The sequence below is a fragment of the Canis lupus genome, chromosome 10, assembly GCF_011100685.1.
Source record: "Canis lupus familiaris isolate Mischka breed German Shepherd chromosome 10, alternate assembly UU_Cfam_GSD_1.0, whole genome shotgun sequence".
Classification (NCBI taxonomy): domain Eukaryota; kingdom Metazoa; phylum Chordata; class Mammalia; order Carnivora; family Canidae; genus Canis; species Canis lupus.
Window position 1 is genome coordinate 22,265,635 of NC_049231.1, and position 18,381 is coordinate 22,284,015.

Here is an 18,381-nt window from a genome sequence, read left to right on the forward strand (position 1 = left end):
AGAGAGAGGCAGAGACACAGGCAGAGGGCGAAGCAGGCTCCCTGTGAGGAGCCTGATGCGGGACTCGATCCCAGGACCCCAGGATCAAGACCTAAGCCAAAGGCAGACACTCAACCACTGAGTCACCCAGACACCCTGGAGACAGTGTCTTTAAAGAGGTGGCTCAAATTCAGTGAGTGGTGTTCTTTTTTTTTTTTTTTTAAGATTTTATTTATTTATTCATGAGAGACACAGAGAGAGGGAGAGGCAGACACATAGGTAGAGGGAGAAGCAGGCGCCATGCAGGGAGCCCGACGTGGGACTCGATCCCGGGACTCCAGGATCACGCCCTGGGCCGAAGGCAGGCGCCCAACCACTGAGCCACCCAGGCATCCCAAGTGGTGTTCTTGTAAGGAAATCAGGACACAGACACGCAGAGGCAGGACCACGTGAGGACATGGGGAGAAGACGCCGTCCGTAAGCCTAAGGAGAAACCAACCCTGCTGAAGCCTTGATCTTGGGCTTCCAGCCTCCAGGACTGTGAGATGATACATTTTTGTTGTTCAAGTCGCCAGTCTGTGGTGCTTTATTATGGCAGCCTGAGCAAACGAATACACTATTCCACCAGGAAAATAGAAGCAACAGGAGGTCTCCCAACCAGCTCCTGCCACCACACCTACCCACCTGCCCACATCCCGCATCTCTGCTTCTCTCTTGGATGAGCATGTTGCTTCTCCCCTTTTACAAAGCACCTCTCGACCCCAATGCCCGCCCCTCGCTGCCACCCAGTGCCCACTCTCCCCTTTTACGACTGAACTCATTGCAAGAGGAGCCTGTGTCCTCTGCCTCCAGTCTGATCTCTCTCCTCCGGTTTTCTCTCTCTCTGCTTAAGTTCTCATCTCTTGAGTTAAACTTAGCATGTGTGAAATACAATGCACAAACAAACACACAAAACACAAGTGTATAATTTACTAGGTAATTGCTAAGGGAAACATCCACCCAGGTCAAGAACCGACCCACTGCCTGCAGTCTACAAGGCTCTGTGTCTCTTCCTTACATGATGACCCCTGTCCCTGCCCCAAGGGCACCGCTATCCTAATGTTTGCAGCAACAATTGTCTTGTTTTTCTTGGCACATTTACTACCTATGTATGTTCCTTTAGGAAATAAGGTATGATTTTCCCTGGTTTTAAACTCTAGTTTCTACGGTATGTACTCTTGTGTCTTCTCTCACTCATGATGTTTGGCAGTCCCATCATATAGGGGTGACTCATTGACTGTCATGGCTCTGCAGCAGTGGTTCTCAAGTCAGGGTCCCCAGGCCAGCAGCATCAACGTCATGGAGACCTTGTTAGAAATGCAAATTCATGGGTCCACCCCAGACCTACGGAATGAATCAGAAACTCTGGGTGTGGGGTCAGCCCTTCAGTGATTTTGATATACAATAAAATTTGAGAATCCCTGCTATGCAAAACTGTGCTTTGTTTTTCTAGTCTACTGTTGATGGGCATGTGTGTTATTTCCAGGTCTTTGCTAGGATAAACGTGACCTCTATGACCAGCGTCACACAGGCTTCCCAGGGCACTAGTGCATGAGATTGAGGAGACACTGTATTCAGCTCTGCCCTTCTTCCCTCTCCTAGTTACTGTCAAATTGTTTCCCAAAGGGACTGATATCACCCTGGGCCCAAGCAGAAGACAAAAGACATGCTCAGTCCCAGGTAAATGGCAAGAGGTTAATAACTGAGATAACTTGGGCAGCCCGGGTGGCTCAGTGGTTTAGCGCCACCTGCAGCCCAGGGTGTGATCTTGGAGACCGAGGATCAAGTCCCACGTCAGGCTCCCTGCATGGAGCCTGCTTCTCCCTCTGCCTGTGTCTATGCCTCTCTCTCTGTGTGCCTCTCACGAATAAATAAATAAATAATATTTAAAAAAATAACTGAGACAATGTACCACAGCATCCTGAGAAAAAGCAATGTTTTCACTAAAGTACAAAACCTTTGGGATGCAAATGTAGTTGGGATTGGTTGCAGTGAGCGAAGACATTATTCATATTTGTGTCCAAATAATTGGTTATATGTTCTCAGTCAAAGTAGGAGCTATAGTTGTCAACATTTATAAATATTTATATATATATATATGCAGAGAGATTAGGCTGTAAATAATTTTGTGACAGAGTCCGTGTTGAATACAAAAACAGACTTCAGGCTCCTGGTGTGTCCTTCCTTGTCTTTGCTGTAGTCATTAATCAGACCCTTGAAATGTTGGAAACCTCGAAGACCTACTTTGCACAGCAACCCAATGCCCCAGAGTGGGACTAAGCTTTTTGTAAATGAGTCCTCTAAAGTTTTGCTGTATTCAGTTCAAAAATCTATTGGGAAGCTTTCATCAAAGTATCCATTAAATGGGTGCCAAGAATTTTGAGTTTTGAAACTTTAGCGAATTGTTAATTATCAGAAACAATCCTTGCCAATAGGGAAACGTTGAACTTCATTCCTACAAAAGCAAGGGTGGAGCTGAAAAATTAAATGCTGAGAGCTCCAGGGGTGTACAAGTTCTGATTTTCAAATTCCATAATTGTTTTTGGAAAGTCTCAACATGTGGGAAGAATCTAGATGAGATTCCTAGTTTTAATTGGATAAATTTACTTTCTGTACAGGAACTGAGGGAAATCAAAAAGGTCTACAATTTTGCAGCATCTAAATTTAATTTTTTAAAAAACATTCAAAAATAGCAAAGAAATGTTGAGGGGGTCAAGTTTTGGCTTATAAAAATATTTGTTGCAGAATAGTACCCCAAATGGAGTAAACATGACTGAACCCATGGACATAGTTGAGCTGGAATATTTACATGTTTCAATAAAGAATAAAGGGAGCACCTGAGGGCTCAGTGGTTGAGCATCTGCCTTCGGCCCAGGGCATGATCCCAGGGTCCTGGGATCAAGTCCCACATCGAGCTCCCTGCAGGGAGCCTTCTCCCTCTGCCTTTGTCTCTGCCTCTCTCTTTGCATCTCTCATGAATAAATAAATAAAATATTTTTAAAAATAAAGAAAGAAGAGAATTGAAAATATTCTCCACTTACTAGAGTTTTTTCTGAGCTTACCTGGTACTTTAGTTCCTGTAGGAAGTGGATTTTCTTAATTATAGAGTCCGCAAGGGAGAGTTAATTGAAGATGTCAGATTGTTTAAATTTACAACCACAGAATGCAACTTGGAGTAAGAGTCCAAGTGATTTTATGACAAAATGAAGAACAGTAAGACCACATTCAAGAAAAAAGTGTGCTTTAGGAAGTATCAGCAACATGGCCAAAATTATAGGTCCATCAGGACAATAAACTAATTTGTTGGACTATACATGATGGTTCAGAAAACGCGTTGGTTTAATTATCCTGAGCGACTTGTTTTGCTCTCCACAGCAACCCAGTGTGCACGGTGATCCTGCCCACGCACAGACTTTGACGTGGCTGGCCACCCCTCCTCCTCCCTGAAGTCAATTCTTGGCTTCTGAGATCCTTCCCATCCTTTGGGTCACTCTTCACCAGGCTCCTCCTCCTTTTCTATGCACCTAAACTGTGGACTGCACAATTCCGGACACTATTCTCATTTCTGTTCATGCTCTCTCCCTAGCTTTGGATCATCTCCTACTGACTTTTCAACGGACCTCTCCCTGCAACTCCAGAATCGCATCCAGAGCCAGCCCGACATCCCACTTGAAGGTATCAGAAAGGCCTTTCTAACTCAACTATCGGGGATGTCCTCCCCACCAAAGCGCACTTCCCATGCAGTTGTAAGAAACGATGCAGACGGACCTGGTGTGCTCTTTACTCAGTTTCCCCCAATGGCAACATCTTGCAAAACCGTAGGGCCACATCACAACCAGGATATGGACACTGATAGAGATAAGACGCAGAAGGTGCTCCTGTGGTCCTCTACAGCCACACCCACTTCCCATCCACCCTAATGCCTCCTGAAGTTTTCATTTCTTTGGGATAAACACCCAGAGGGCAATCGCTGAGTTGTATGACAGGTGCACATTTAGTTTTGTTTTTCTTTTTTAATTGCCAAACTTTTCCAGAGTGGCTGTACCATTTTACATTCCCATCAGCAACGTGTTTAGTTCCTCTGCATCCTCGCTGGCTTTTGGCGTTGTCATTGTTTTTAAGATTATCCATTTTAATAGGTGTGCAATGATAACTCATTATGGTTTTAACTTTCATTTCCTTAATGGGTAATGATGGTAGACAGTTGTTCACTTGTTTGCTTGCCAGCTGCGTATCTTCTCAGGTAAAGTGTCTCTCATGCCTTCAGCCCATTTTATAATTGGATTGTTGGCTATTTTAGTTCAATTTTGAGAATTCTTTATATGTTCTAAATCCTAGTCCTTTGGTAGAATATGGTTTGCAAATATTTTCTCCCATCTCTACCTTGTGTTTTCCTCCTTTTAACAGAGTCCTTTATAGAGAACAAGTTTTAAATTGTGAGAGTCCAATTTATCAATTTTTCCTTGTATGGGCCATGCTTTTGGTGTCAAATCTAAGACTTATTTGCTAGCCCCACACTGCAAGGATTTTTATCATATGTATATGTTTTAAGTTTTATCATTTCATGTTTTAGATTTGTCTGCAATCCACTTTTGATCATTTGTATAGCAGATGAGAGGCTTAGATTGAAGTTCTTTTTAAAAAAATGTATTTATGAATGTTCAATCAGTCCATCACCATTTGCTGAAAAGGTTATGTTTCCTTCATTGGATTGCTTTTGCATGCTTGTCAAAAAATCAGTTGGGCATATTTGTATGGGTCTGCTTCTGGTTTCTCTGTTCTGTTCCATTGATCTATGCATCTATCCCTCCACCAGTATAACACAGTCTATAGCTATGTAATGATTCTTGAAAGCAGGGAGATGGATTCCTCCCTACTTTATTATTTCTCAAAATGGTTTTAGTCATTCTCGTCCCTTTGCCTTTCCATATACATTTTAGAACAATCTTCTCCAGATCTACAAAAAAAATCTTGCTTGGGCTTTGATAGACACTGCATCAAACCTGTATGTCAATGTGGGGGAGAAATTACATCTTTAGTATGTGGATTCCTCCAAACCATGTCACAGTGGGGTTCTTTCTCTATTTAAGGTTTTAAAAAATTTTTGGAAAAAAAAAATTTTTTGGTATTTGTTTTCTGCATTCAAATCCTGTACATATCTTGTTAGATTTACACCTGAGTAATTTTGAGTGATTGTACATGGTATTATATTTTTAATGTTGCTGTCTATGTGCTCATTGGTAGTTTATACAAATAAAATTGATTTTTGTGCATTCATCTTGTGTCTCATGACCTTGCTGATCCCACTTGTTAGTTCCAGGAAGTAGCTGTTGTTTTTGACAAATGCCTTAGGATTTTCTATGTAGACAATCATGCCAACTGGAAATAGTGACAGTTTTATTTATTCCTTTTCAATCTGCATGTATTTTATTTCCTTTTTTAAAATTTTTTTTGCTTCATTGCTCTGGCTATGGGCATTGCTTTCAGCACAATGTTAAATAAAAGTGGCAAGAGGGGACATCTTTGTCTTGCTCTCAATCTTGAGGGGAAAGTATTCGGTCTTTGACCATGAAGCATAAAGTTAGTGATAGAGTTTTTGAAGATGCTCTCTATCAACTTGAGGAAGTTCCTCTCTGCTCATTTTCTTCTGTGAGTTTGATCATGAATAGCAATTGATTTTCTAAAAGGTTTATTTATTTATTTATTTATTTATTTGACGGGGAGAGAGAGCACAGTAGAAGATCAGGAGAGGGAGCAGCATGCTCTCCACTGAGCAGGGAGCCAGATTTGGGGCTCAATCCCAGGACCCGGGATCATGATCTGAGCCGAAGGCAGATGCCCTTGAGTTTTTTGAGATATAATTCACATGTAATAATTCACATTCTTTTAAAAAGAACGCAGTTTAGTGGGTTTTAGCATATTTACAATGTTGCACAACCATCAACACTATCTCCAGAACATTTTCATCACCCCAAAGAGGAACTGTGTTTCCATTACAGTCACGCCCCATTCCCTTCCTCTTCCAAGACCCTAGCAACCACTACTCTACTTTCCATCTCTATGGATTTGCCTGTTGTGGGCATTTCACATAAATACCATCATACACATATGGTCCTTGTATCTAACTTCTTTCACTCAGGGTAATGCTGTCAAGGTTCATCCATGTTGTGGCACGGATCATATTTCTTTCCTTTGTATGGCTAATCAATATTCCGTTTTACCATGATACCACATTTATCTATTCATCAATCGGTAGATGTGTGGGTTGGTTACATTTTTAAAAATATGAATAATGCTTCTACAAACATTTATTTTCAAGTGTTTGTGTAGATCCATGTTCTCAATTATCTTGGGCACATGCCTAGGAATGGGATTTCTGGGTTATGTGGAAATTCTACGCTTCACTTTTGGAGGAGCTGCCCAACTGTTTTATGGTAGCTGCACCATTTTACATTCCTGCCGGCAGTGGATGAGGGTTCCAACTTTTCCATATCTTCACCAGCATTTGTTACTATCTTTTTAATTATAGCAGAAAGAGGGGGTGTACAGTGATAACTTGTTGTGGTTCTGAGTTGCATTTCCCTAAAGACTAATGTTTGACATCTTTTCATGTGTTTATGGGCCATTTGTAAATCTTTGGAGAAATGTCTGCTCAACTATTTTGTTCATTTAAGAAATTGAGATGTCTTTTAATCATTGAGTTATAAGAATTTTTTATATATTCTGAATATCAGACCCTTATCAGATATATGATTTGCAAATATTTTCTCCCATTCTGTAGGTTATCTTTTCACTTTCTTGATAGAATCTTTTGAAACACAAAAGTTAGGCAGCCTGGGTGGCTCAGCGGATTAGCGCCACCTTTGGTCCAGGGCCTGATCATGGAGACCTAGGATCGAGTCCCACATCGGGCTCCCTGCATGGAGCCTGCTTCTCCCTCTGCCTGTGTCTCTGACTCTCTCTTTCTGTGTCTCTCATGAATAAATAAATAAAATCTTAAAAAAAAAAAGAAACAAAAAGTTTTTAATTTGGGAAAAATGCCATTTACCATTTTTTTTTTCTGTTGTCACTTGTACTTTGATGTCATATCTAAGATGCCATTGCACGACCCAAGATTACAAAGATTTATCACTAGGTTTTCCTCAAAGACCTTGGTAGTTTTAACTCTTGCTTGGTCTTTGATCCATTTTGAGCTAATTTTTGTATCGGGTGTGAGGTAGGGAGTCTGGCTTAATTCTTTGCTATGGATAGCTAGTTTGCTCAGGAATGACTATACTTTGGTCCTCTTTTTGAAAGTGATTAACTATAAATATTAGGGTTTATTTCTGGACTTTAAATTCAATCTCACTGGTTTAGACTATATATTCCTTTTTTTTAATAAAAGATTTTATTTATTTATCAGAGAGAGAGGCAGAGTGCAAGAGCAGGGGGAGGGGCAGAGAGAGAAGCGGGCTCCCGCTGAGCAGCTAGCCCAAAGTGGGGCTCTATCCCAGGACCCTGGGATCATGACCTGAGCCAAAGGCAGACACTTAACCGACTGAGCCCCCCAGGTGCTCCCAGACTATACATTCTTGATTGCTAGACATTTGTAGATAAGGCTTGAAGCAGTAGACTCTATCTATTGTTAAGTGCATATGTGTTCATACTTGTTGTCTCAGTGGATTGATCTTTTTACCACTACAAAGTCTCCTTCTTTTTCTCTAGTAACAATTTTTGCCTTAAAGTCTGTTTTGTTTGATGTTAGTAGAGCCAATCCAGTTCTTTTTTGGCTAATTTGAAGGATATATCATTTCCTATTCATTTACTTTCAACTTAATTTGTGTCTTTCAATTGAAAATGTGCCTTTCATAGACAGCCTTGAATTGGATCAATTGTTAAAAAACAATCCATTTTGCCAATCTTGACCTTTCAATGGGAGTGTTTAATTCATTTACATTTAATGTATTGATGATAGGGTAGGATTTACATCTGCCGATTTGTTTTCTATATGTTCTATTTTTTTGTTTCTCTATTCCTCCACTACTGCCTTCTGAAATAGTTATGAAATAGTTATTTTCTAATGTACAATTTTTTTCTTTTTTTTAAGATTTATTTATTTATTTATTCATGAGAGACGCAGAGAGAGAGAGAGAGAGAGGCAGAGACACAGGCAGAGGGAGAAGCAGGCTCCACGCAGGGAGCCCGACATGGGACTCGATCCCTGTTCTCCAGGATCACGCTCTGGGCCAAAGGCGGCGCTAAACCGCTGAGCCACCCGGGCTGCCGTCTAATGTACAATTTTAATGAAATAGTTATTTTGAAATATGAAAGTTATTTTCTAATGTACAATTTTTAATCTCTTTGTTTATTTTACATATTTTTGAGACCTCGCTTTGTTATTTTTCATAGAACAGGTCTGCTGGTGACGAATGGTCTCCAGTTCTATTTACTTGGGAGTGTCCCAATTTTTCCTTCATTTTTGAAAGCTGGTTTTGCTGAATATAGAATTCTTGGTTGACAGTCTTTTCTTTCAGTGTTTTGAATTTTTCCTCCCACTGCCTTCTGGCTTCCATGGTTTCTGATGAGAAACCAGATGTTTATTTTATTGATGACACTTCATACAAAATCACTTGCTTCTCTCTTGCTACTTTCAGATTCTTTGTCTTTGACTTTTGAGAGTTTGAGTATTGTCTAAAAGTTTTTACCTTCTTAGGCTGTAGCTTTCTTGGTTCTTTGGCTTGAAAGAGCAGGCTTTTGAGGGGAGATTTCTGTCTGTACCCACTGGCACTTCCAGGTTGCCAGGTTCTCCGGCTCTGCAATGTATGATGCAAAAGAATACTCAAGGAACTCACTGCTGTGAGTCCTTGGGTCCTGAACAACCTAGCCAATCTGCCTTTCTCTCTCCACTTTTTAAAGTCTCTCTCTTTTCCTTTTTTAGTTCTTTTCTGTTGTGTTTTGCTCAAAGAATAAGGAAGACTGAACTAACTCCATCTTCCTGGAACTGGAAGTTGACTTTATTGCCTTTTAAAAGGTACTTTTTCATTGCCACCTCATCTCATTACATTTTTGCCTTCCTGACCCCGACCTACCCGCCCCCCACATCATGTCTGTTCTTTTTACAAGTGTTATTACTTCGTAGCCTTATAGAGGATCCTAAATACGCTTCCTTTAAAGTCTTTTTTTAGACTGTTCTATTATTTTAATTTCACCTGGAGTTAATTTATATTATGATTATTAATTTTAGTGGCCATTATCCTTAGCATTAGATGTCTTCATGGGCTTTAGTTTTGAGTTTTAGATTCATTTTGGGATAAAATGCTATCTTTCACCTTCTGAGTGTGTGTATTCTCTGTGTACACAACCCTCCTATCCTCTAGAGCCCCCTTCCTCCTCAGTCTAGCAGTTTGGGGCTGCTCCCGTGGTGCCTGGTCCATAGTACAGAACATGTTTTTTTTTTTTTTTTTTTTTTTTTTATTTATGATAGTCACACAGAGAGAGAGAGAGAGAGAGGCAGAGACACAGGCAGAGGGAGAAGCAGGCTCCATGCACCGGGAGCCTGACGTGGGATTCGATCCCGGGTCTCCAGGATCGCGCCCTGGGCCAAAGGCAGGCGCCAAACCGCTGCGCCACCCAGGGATCCCCAGAACATGTTTTATATTGGTGGTGGCGCTTCACACTTCCTGGCCCTCAGGGTCTACTTGCCAAGCCAGGGGGCTTGAGATTCATGATATTGTGTGCTCTTCCTTGTCCCAGGGTTACACCTTCATAGAAGCTGTCGCCCCCATGAAATGGTCAAAGCAGATTTTTCAGACTGCTTTCTGACATACAGGTGACCCCCTCTTTCCCCTGGCTTCAAAGAAAAAGCCTGATACTGTTGCCAGCCTTATGTCCCCATTATGCCTCAGGACCTAGCGACCAGCAGGCCTATGGCTTTGTTAAAACTCAGCAGTTTGTATTTTTGGACCACAGTGGAGTTCATCTTGTTTTTGAGCCCAGTCAGATCCTCTCAACACTTTCTTTGTACAGTTTATCATTGTTCCGTTTGGAGCAGAGAGAGCTATCTCAGAGGGTGAACCACAGATTGTCTGGGTCAGAAGCCAAATACTCTGCCCCTGCTTCTCTTATTTTTAAAACTCTATTGATTTTCATTTCGCTGTTTTTATGTGATGCCACTTTATATCCTATTTGAAATAACGTGAAATACAAATAAATTACATGTTTCTTTAAATTCATGTTTCATCATTTCTGAAATGACAGTGCACCTTATATTCAATGCACCTGGAAATTTAGGATTTATAGTGTCAACCACACCTAAGATTGTCACAGATGCTTCCCTCATATGTATAGTGTTCAGGGATATGGTGACGTACAACCCTGATGCTGAGGCAGAGAGATTTATGGGGTGATTCAAAGGAGCAGACGGGGATTCCTGTGTGTGTTTGGAAGAAGTGGGAGGGCTAATGGGGTCCAAGTCAGTTTCTGCACTGACCTCAGTGGAGATGAATGCAGCTCCTGCCCCCTCTCCTTTGGAGGTTGTTTAAAGAAACACCTCTCTTGGGACGCCTGGGTGGCTCAGCAGTTGAGCACCTCCCTCCGGCTCAGGGCATGATCCTGGAGTCCTTGGATTGAGTCCCACATCGGGCTCCCTGCATGAGCCTATTTCTCCCTCTGTCTGTGTCTCTGCCTCTCTCTGTGTATCTCTCATGAATAAATAAATAAAATCTTAAAAAAAAGAAAAGAAACACCTCTCTTCCCTTATGTCCTAGAAGTTTTCATCTGGTCACGAAATGTGCACTCTTTGGCATACTGGGGTGCACACAGTTGTGAGCACTGCTAGACTATCCTATCCTCTTCAAGTACTGACACCCTCAGGTGCCAATTCCCATTTTATACAAGCAAGAACTGGAAAGGTGCGAGAGAAGTGACTCTGTCCCAGGATTGCCTGAGGAATGCAGGGGCTGCCAGTGGTTCAGCCTCCTGGAAGACATGTTCTCCAAAGACTGGCATGGTGAATGTCTTTTCTCTCTGGCCATGCCCCAGCCTGGGACTGACCACCCAGAAGCCGCTTCACGGGGTCGAGCGGGGAAAAGCATCCAGATCCTCATACTCTTCATCCCAGAAACTTGACTCCGAGGCAATTACCCTGGAGAACTTGGCAGAGGAAGGGCTGGGATTTATATACAAGTAAGGTTCATAGAACTTCACAAGGAATTAAGATAGGGACCCATCAAAAGGGGCATGGCGTGCGATTTCAGTGGGACACAAGGCAATACCTGAAAATCATGCTTTTGAAATTAATGCGAAAATGCTCAAAATTCAGTGTGCTATCAGAGTCACAAAAGTTTCGTAAGGTACAAAAATTAGTATTTTGTCACAGAATATACGGAAGGAAAATGACCGGGTGGAACTACAAAAATATTACTCTTTGAGCTCTTCAGGTGGAGGGACTCTTGAGTGATACAAAGTTGCTTCTTAAAGATTCTCTGGCGTTAGGGACGCCTGGGCGGGGCTCAGCGGCTGGGCATCTGCCCTCGGCTCAGGGCGTGACCCCAGGGTCCTAGGATCGAGTCCCGCATTGGGCTCCCTGCACGGAGTCTGCTCCTCCCTCTGCCTGTGTCTCTGCCTCTCTCTGGGTGTCTCTCGTGAATAAATAAAAATCTTAGAGGGGGGAAAAAAAACTTCTCTGGCATCAAAATTTGCTACAATGAATATGCATTACATTGAACTTGTATTCCAGTTACAATATGAAGAGCATGTTTCATTAAAGAAAATACGATTAGAACGTATCCAAAAAGAGCTTGGCTCGCAGCCTCGGGAAGATGCACGACAACGCGAACGCATCTCCCCTAAGAAAATAGGAGCAACGCCGGGCGTCGCTGATTGGCTGCTGCGGACGGACGCCGAGGCCGCCCTGGGAGGCGGGGCTGCGCGCGCCACTTCCGGGGCGGGGCTTCGGCCGCCGCCGCGCACGCGGGAGCGGGCGGTCTCCATGGCAACCAGCGGGGCCGGCGCGAGGCCCGCCCGCCGCCTCCGCCGCCGCCGCCGCGCCCGCCCCGCCCGCCCCGCGGCCGCCCGCGACCCGCCCTTCCCTCCGCCGCGACCCCGGCCCCGGGGCCCGCTCGCGCTCCCGCCCGAGGCCGCCTCCCGCCTCCCGCCGCCGCCGCCGCCGCCGCCCCGGCCTGACCTGACCGGGAAGCAGTTCCGCGGGCCGCCGCCGCCGTGACTCATCGGCCCGCCCGCCCGCGTCCCCCGATCGGGCCATCTTGGTCGCGGCCGGCGCGGCAGACGGAGCCGCGGAGGGAGCCGCGGAGGGAGCCGCGGAGAGCCAGGTACGCGCGCCGCCGCAGGTGCAGCCGCCCTTTGTTCTGCGCCAGGTGGGCGCGGGGCCCGCGCGGGGAGGGGGCTCGGGGCCCGGGCGCCGCCGCCCGCTCCCGCTCCCGCTCCCGTGGCCTCCCCTCCCCGCCCCCTCCCCCTCCCTCTCCCTCCCGCCTCCCCTCCCCCTCCCCCCCCCGCCCCCTCCCCCTCCCCCTCCCCGCGCAGCCCTGGCGTTTCTGAAAACCTCTTTTCCTCCTGCAGGAGCAGCCCAGCCCCCGGTGCAGCCCGCCCTGGGCCCGTGGGGTTTGCGATAAAGGAGCCGCCCCCGGCGCCCGGAATCGGCGTCCCGCGGGGCCTGCACCCCCGGCGGGCCCCGGCCGCCCCCGTCCGCCCCGCCCGCCCCGCCCGTGTGGTTGGGTCTTCCCGGCCTCTCCCTGGTTGCAGCCGGGGTCTCCCCACTTCCAGCAGCCCAGGTGCTCCGGTTCCCCGTGACCCCTCGCGCCCTCCAGCCCCGGCCTTTGGCTGACCTCCCGCCACCATGGTGCAACCCCAGACCTCAAAAGCCGAAGGCCCGGCCCCCGCAGCGTCCACCAATGCCCAGATGGATGACGTCATCGACACCCTGACCTCCCTGCGCCTCACCAACTCGGCGCTCCGGCGGGAGGCCTCCACCCTGCGGGCGGAGAAGGCCAACCTCACCAACATGCTGGAGAGCGTGATGGCAGAGCTGACCCTGCTGCGCACCAGGGCCCGCATCCCCGGGGCGCTGCAGATCACCCCGCCCATCTCAGCCATCACCTCCAACGGGACCCGACCCATGACCACGCCCCCGACCTCTCTGCCCGAGCCCTTTTCCGGAGACCCCGGCCAGCTGGCGGGGTTCTTGATGCAAATGGACAGGTTCATGATCTTCCAGGCCTCGCGCTTCCCCGGGGAGGCCGAGCGAGTGGCGTTCCTCGTGTCCCGGCTGACTGGGGAGGCAGAGAAGTGGGCGATCCCCCACATGCAGCCCGACAGCCCCTTGCGAAACGACTATCAGGGCTTCCTGGCCGAGTTGCGAAGAACCTACAAGTCTCCCCTGCGGCATGCGCGGCGCGCCCAAATCCGGAAGACTTGTGCCTCCAATCGGGCGGTGCGCGAGCGGCAGATGCTGTGCCGCCAGCTGGCTGCCACCGGCTCGGGGCCCTGCCCGGTGCATCCAGCCTCCAGCGGGACCAGTCCGGCGCCGGCTCTGCCCACCCGAGCTCGGGACCTCTAAGAATCGGCCACCAGCCGGGTCGCCTCTGCAGCCACGCAGACAGCATCCACCCTTTGCTACGTAGAAGAAATATCCATACGACAGCATCTCCCCTGTCTGAAGACATTCCCTCCTGCCTCTCCAGACCTGTTCCATAAGGAGACCGTCCTTCATCGCCCTTGGGCTCCCTGTCACCCACCTGGCTTCCCAGTCGTCTGTGCTAGCTTTGTACCTACAGTGCATGTGTCCCTCTCCTGCTTGCAGCCCCAGCTCTCCTGGTGACCGCCACTCTGCCGCTGGGTCACGGTGACTCCACAGCCTGTTGCGGATCACTTGGGCTGAACTCTCCCAGCCTGACTAGGTTCACGGACCTTCTTCTTCCACTCTGGCCAGGCACGCACACCCCCCCCCCCCCCCGTGGCAGCTCCCCTCTGACAATAAGAGGGGAGCCACTTAGGCCAGGCTGGTCGCTTGTTTGGGGGACCTGGGGAGGGGAGTCTGGCTTTGCACCGTAGGTGATCACCAGCCCTGCCAGGCCTGGAGATAGCAGACAGGCAGGGCCTCGACCCTGCTGCTGTGGCCAGGTGTTCACTGCTGGGAGGGTAGCGTCAGCACTTCCGGCAGGAAGGCTTCGCTCTGCACGTGAACACAGTCAGTATGTCCCGTTGTTGCCCCCGGGAAAGACCGCAAATGCCACTCGATGGAGAAGCCCCCAGAGGATGCACCTCCAGGAATGCTGAGCTTTAGTTGCCAGTGTTCTGATAGCGCTGGGCATCCTGGGAATCTGGAACTTGCCTGCCGCAGGAGGTCATTGTGACTTTGGATCGCTGCACAGTTCCATCGAGCCACCACAGGGAGCAAGTTCATGTACATCTCTGCCTGAGGCCTGCAGCGGGTTAAGGGGAAGGCACCAGTGGTTCACTCTGCACCCCTGGGCCCCCTAGTGGGAACCACCACCAGCCGGTGTGTGCCATCCATCACCCCCCTCCTCTTTGCCCCATATCACTTGGCGATAGGCCTGTCTAGCTTGAGACCTGTTCCCATCTCCATTCAGGTGATATCTGGCTTTCACCTTAGCCCCTTCAGGCACCTACACCACCTCCGGGTCCCCAAAGCCCCGCGTAGCATGCCCTCCCCATGCCTGGGCTGTCCCATCAGGTGTCCAGCCTTGGTCTAAGAAAACACAGACTCCTAGTTGGAGACCCAAATCCTCTGGGATGCATCATGAAGCACTTACAGAAGGCGTATTTCCCCCAATGGTCCCACTGGGCCTTGGTGGCATTTGTAAAGGGGAAAGAGCTGCAGTCTACCTTGGTCCCAATGTGGAGACAGGACACAACTGGCATTTGGGTCCTAATTCTGAGGGACAGGGCTGTACCTCTTATGGTGGATGGCCTTTTGGTTCCTCACAGGGGATGCTCAGAAATCACTTTCTAAATGAGACTTGGCCAAGCCCTTTGGACCGCGATGCTCTCGCCATGTTTAATGCCAAACGAACTGCACTTACGTGATGGCCTGGACCACAGGGGGAAGATGGGGTGTTTCACCCTGGGTCCATCTACCCTGTCTGAATAGTCCTAGCTTGACCACAGAAGGATAACCTCTGTACCCACCTGAAGACCTGTGTCTTGGGATACCCAGAGGTTGGGTCCTAGGGTCCTTTCTTCCTAAGAGTTTTGATGATGCTGGGGGAGGTGACTGCGTTCTCGAAGCGGCCACTGCCTTGCAAGGTCAAGGATATTCAGTGGTTGCTGGGGTTCGTGGGCCACTGCCACCCACTCATTGTAAACTCTGTTAGCCCAATTGCCCTGCTGAACAACTGCCTGACTACAGGCTTCAGGCCCCCCTGGATTCCAGCCACGGCTGTTCAGGTGGGACCATGGTGCTCATTAAGCATGAATGGGGGGGGGAGGACACACATTGGGGCCACCATTCTGGGGGGTGGGACCTTTAATGGGGGGTGTACAGATCACTTTCTCTTTGCGCTCAGTGTCTACTGTCCACCTGCTGGATGGAGGTGCCCGCAGATGAACGGGTGCAGGCATCGTGAAGGTTTCCACGGGCCCCGGGCGAGGGCAGGAGACCCAGCATGGAAGTGGAGTGGGAACTGCCATCTCGCTGACCCCTGGGCCTACCCACGCGGCACGCGGAAGTCGCATGATGCTTGCATTGTGTGTGCCCAGCGTTTTAAGTTGTGCAGCTGGGTGCAGCAGGGCCTGAGCTGCGGGGGGCGGGCTGGCTTCGCTGCCTATTGGCCCCGGCCCTCTGGACGGGGGTGTCTCGCCCGGCCCAGGCTGCTGCTCCAGCTCCCTTTGGCGTGCTGACTTGTGTTTCAGTTGTTGGTGCTTGTTTTGGGGCTCTGGGCTGCTGCTGTTGCACATCTGTGACCTGGACCACTTCCTGCAGCTTTGGAAGTGAGTAGATGGGAGGCTCAGGGGGTTGCCCCCCATCCGACTCAGAAGAAGCCCCACATGCAGGGAATCCCCTGTGGCCCTGGTGAAGACTCCCTAGGTCCCAGTGGAAGAGGAGGAGACCCAAGCGCCATGCAGTCCAGAGCCAGACTGCGGGTGGGGGAGGGTCAAGCTGAAGAAGGAGCTGGGGGAGGGGAGCTGCTTTGTACAGACTCTGGGTTGTAATTTCTCTAAATTTAAGAGAAAAGGTATGATTTATAAAAAGGACAGGCAGTTAGTAGTGTTAAACAGTGCATGTGAGGGCAAGTTTTATGTTTTTCATGGTGTTGACATCATTTGAGCTGTATTGTGGTTTCTCCGGTCTACCTGCCCTCCCATCTGGTAAGTAAGCCTCCTGGCGTAACAGGGCATCATTTGGGATGGAATTTAGAGTAAGGAGTGACTTCCTGGTCGAACGAACGCATAGCGTGACCTTGGGATTAACATAATGTCCTAAAGCATTTCAGCAACTTCTAGAAAAAAGCAAAGACCTGTTTCATGGGTCCCAGGTAAGTATATGATAAGTAAGTAATGACAGGGGTGCATACCACCCCCCCCCCCCCCAGAAGGTGCTGGTATGACTTTCCTGGTGCGTGGGCTCCTGCCGTCAAGCATGACCGACCACTTGCTGGGTGACCACGGTCCTGGCGGCTTGGCCCGTAGGAGAGAGAAATGTGAGGGACAGTTGGGCACGTACTTAGGCTACTTTAAGGGGGCGAGCCCTACGGGTGTATAAGAGGACACGCCCGGGGGCCACGGCCAGCCTTGGAGTTTGGGTGGGAAGAGGAGGAGGAGGAGATCCTTGCAGAAACACGAAGATGCCCAGTGCCTGGGACGCATTAGCTGGGGGCTTAGAGCTGCAGACGAGACAGGACTCCGCAGAAGGAAGTGCAGAGCACCTGTTGGTCAACAGCGTAGCTTGCCAGCCCAGGGATCGGAGTGGGTGTAGGCCAGGTCTGCTGTGTGGACAGAGACCCTGTGGCGTCTCTCGGGGTCCTAACCTGGGGTGTGGTGGTGGCTGGCACAGTGCAGCCGCGGTGCAGGAGGTGGGAGGGACCCTAGCTGCAACGTCACTAACTCCTTTCCGTGGGCGAGTAACCGTGTACTGGGTCTTTTCATTATCAAAGCAAACCTACACCTTCTAGAAATTTGGGAGAATAAGAAAGTGAGAAAGTGAAATTTGAACATTTTGGTGGCTCTCCTGCCAGCCCCCTACCTTCCTTCCCTCCCCTCCCCCCTCCATCCATCATGGTTTTTCTTCTTTTTGTTGCAACTTAGTGGTGATACTACCTTCTGTAACGATGCAATATTGTGTAGGTGTTTTCACTTGTATCAGGGGACTTCCCCCGTCACATGTTATTACTAATTTCAGTTTGACATGGCTGTGTCCTCCACCACGTAGACGGACAGTAGTGCCCGTGGTTGATCACCCATGCCGTTACTAATTTCTCACCATCAGAAATGGAAGAATGTCTTCGTGCATAACGCTTTTCCCCGATGCCAAGTTATTTCCTTAGGATAGATCCTCAGAGGTGGGATTATTGAATTAATATGAACACCTCTGATCCTCTTGTTACATACTGACGGATTGGTTTCCAGCGATGTTTGTATCCATCGACACTGCCGCCAGCCAGGATGTACGGCACTGTACCATCTCGCCAGCTCTGAGTATTATCCTCTGGCTAAATATTTGCTGATCTGAAACAATAATGAAATAGTGATACATATGAAACATAGCATTGTGTTTCGGTTTGCATTTCTTTGCTTTCTAGCAAAGTTGAACATCTTTCCATGTTAAGCAGTTGTATTTTCTCTTTTGTGGATCGTCCGTGTCATTTGCTCTTATCTACTGGGGTCTGATAAATTTGTATGAGCTTGTTATATATTAAAGATATTAACCTGTTGTGTGTCATATTTGCTGTCCATGTGTCCAGTTTTCTACCTTTGTGTCTTAATTGAAATTTTGACTTCTTATAGAGCCGATCCACTCTCGTTGGGCACAGTGCCCACTAGCCTCTAACCCAACAACACGACGCAGACACATAGGTTTTGTCCCTTTGGCTCATGGCTGTATCATCGTACCTGTAACAACACGACGTGGTAGGCACTCCATACACCTGTGGCAGGTTGTTACATGGGTGGATGTGCTGGGTGCTGGGGGTCTGCGGATGGGTATAACAGGCCCAGCCCACATGTCTGCGGACCGAGAGCAGTTCTCCAACCTTTGGGTCTCACAGTCCCTTTGCACCGTTGAAAATCACTTAGGACCCCAAAGAGCTTTTGCTTAGGTAGATCTTACTTACCAATGTTCACCATGTTAAAATGGAGAATGTCTGAAAATATTATTTTGAAAGCAAACTCATTACATGACAGCACGAGTAG

General features: G+C 48.1%; 1 protein-coding gene across 1 annotated transcript; it reads left to right on the forward strand.

The window, feature by feature from the left end:
* The first annotated feature begins 12,696 nt into the window (after window positions 1–12,696).
* On the forward strand, window positions 12,697–17,913 carry RTL6 (retrotransposon Gag like 6). The gene has a single exon (XM_038550254.1). It carries the CDS (start codon window positions 12,851–12,853, stop codon window positions 13,568–13,570), a length of 720 nt encoding a protein of 239 aa, XP_038406182.1. The 5' UTR covers window positions 12,697–12,850; the 3' UTR covers window positions 13,571–17,913.
* The last annotated feature ends 468 nt before the right edge of the window (window positions 17,914–18,381 follow it).

Bases quoted from the DNA above. Each gene is read 5' to 3' on its own strand.
- RTL6 (XM_038550254.1), top strand. From the start codon at position 12,851: ATGGTGCAACCCCAGACCTCAAAAGCCGAAGGCCCGGCCCCCGCAGCG.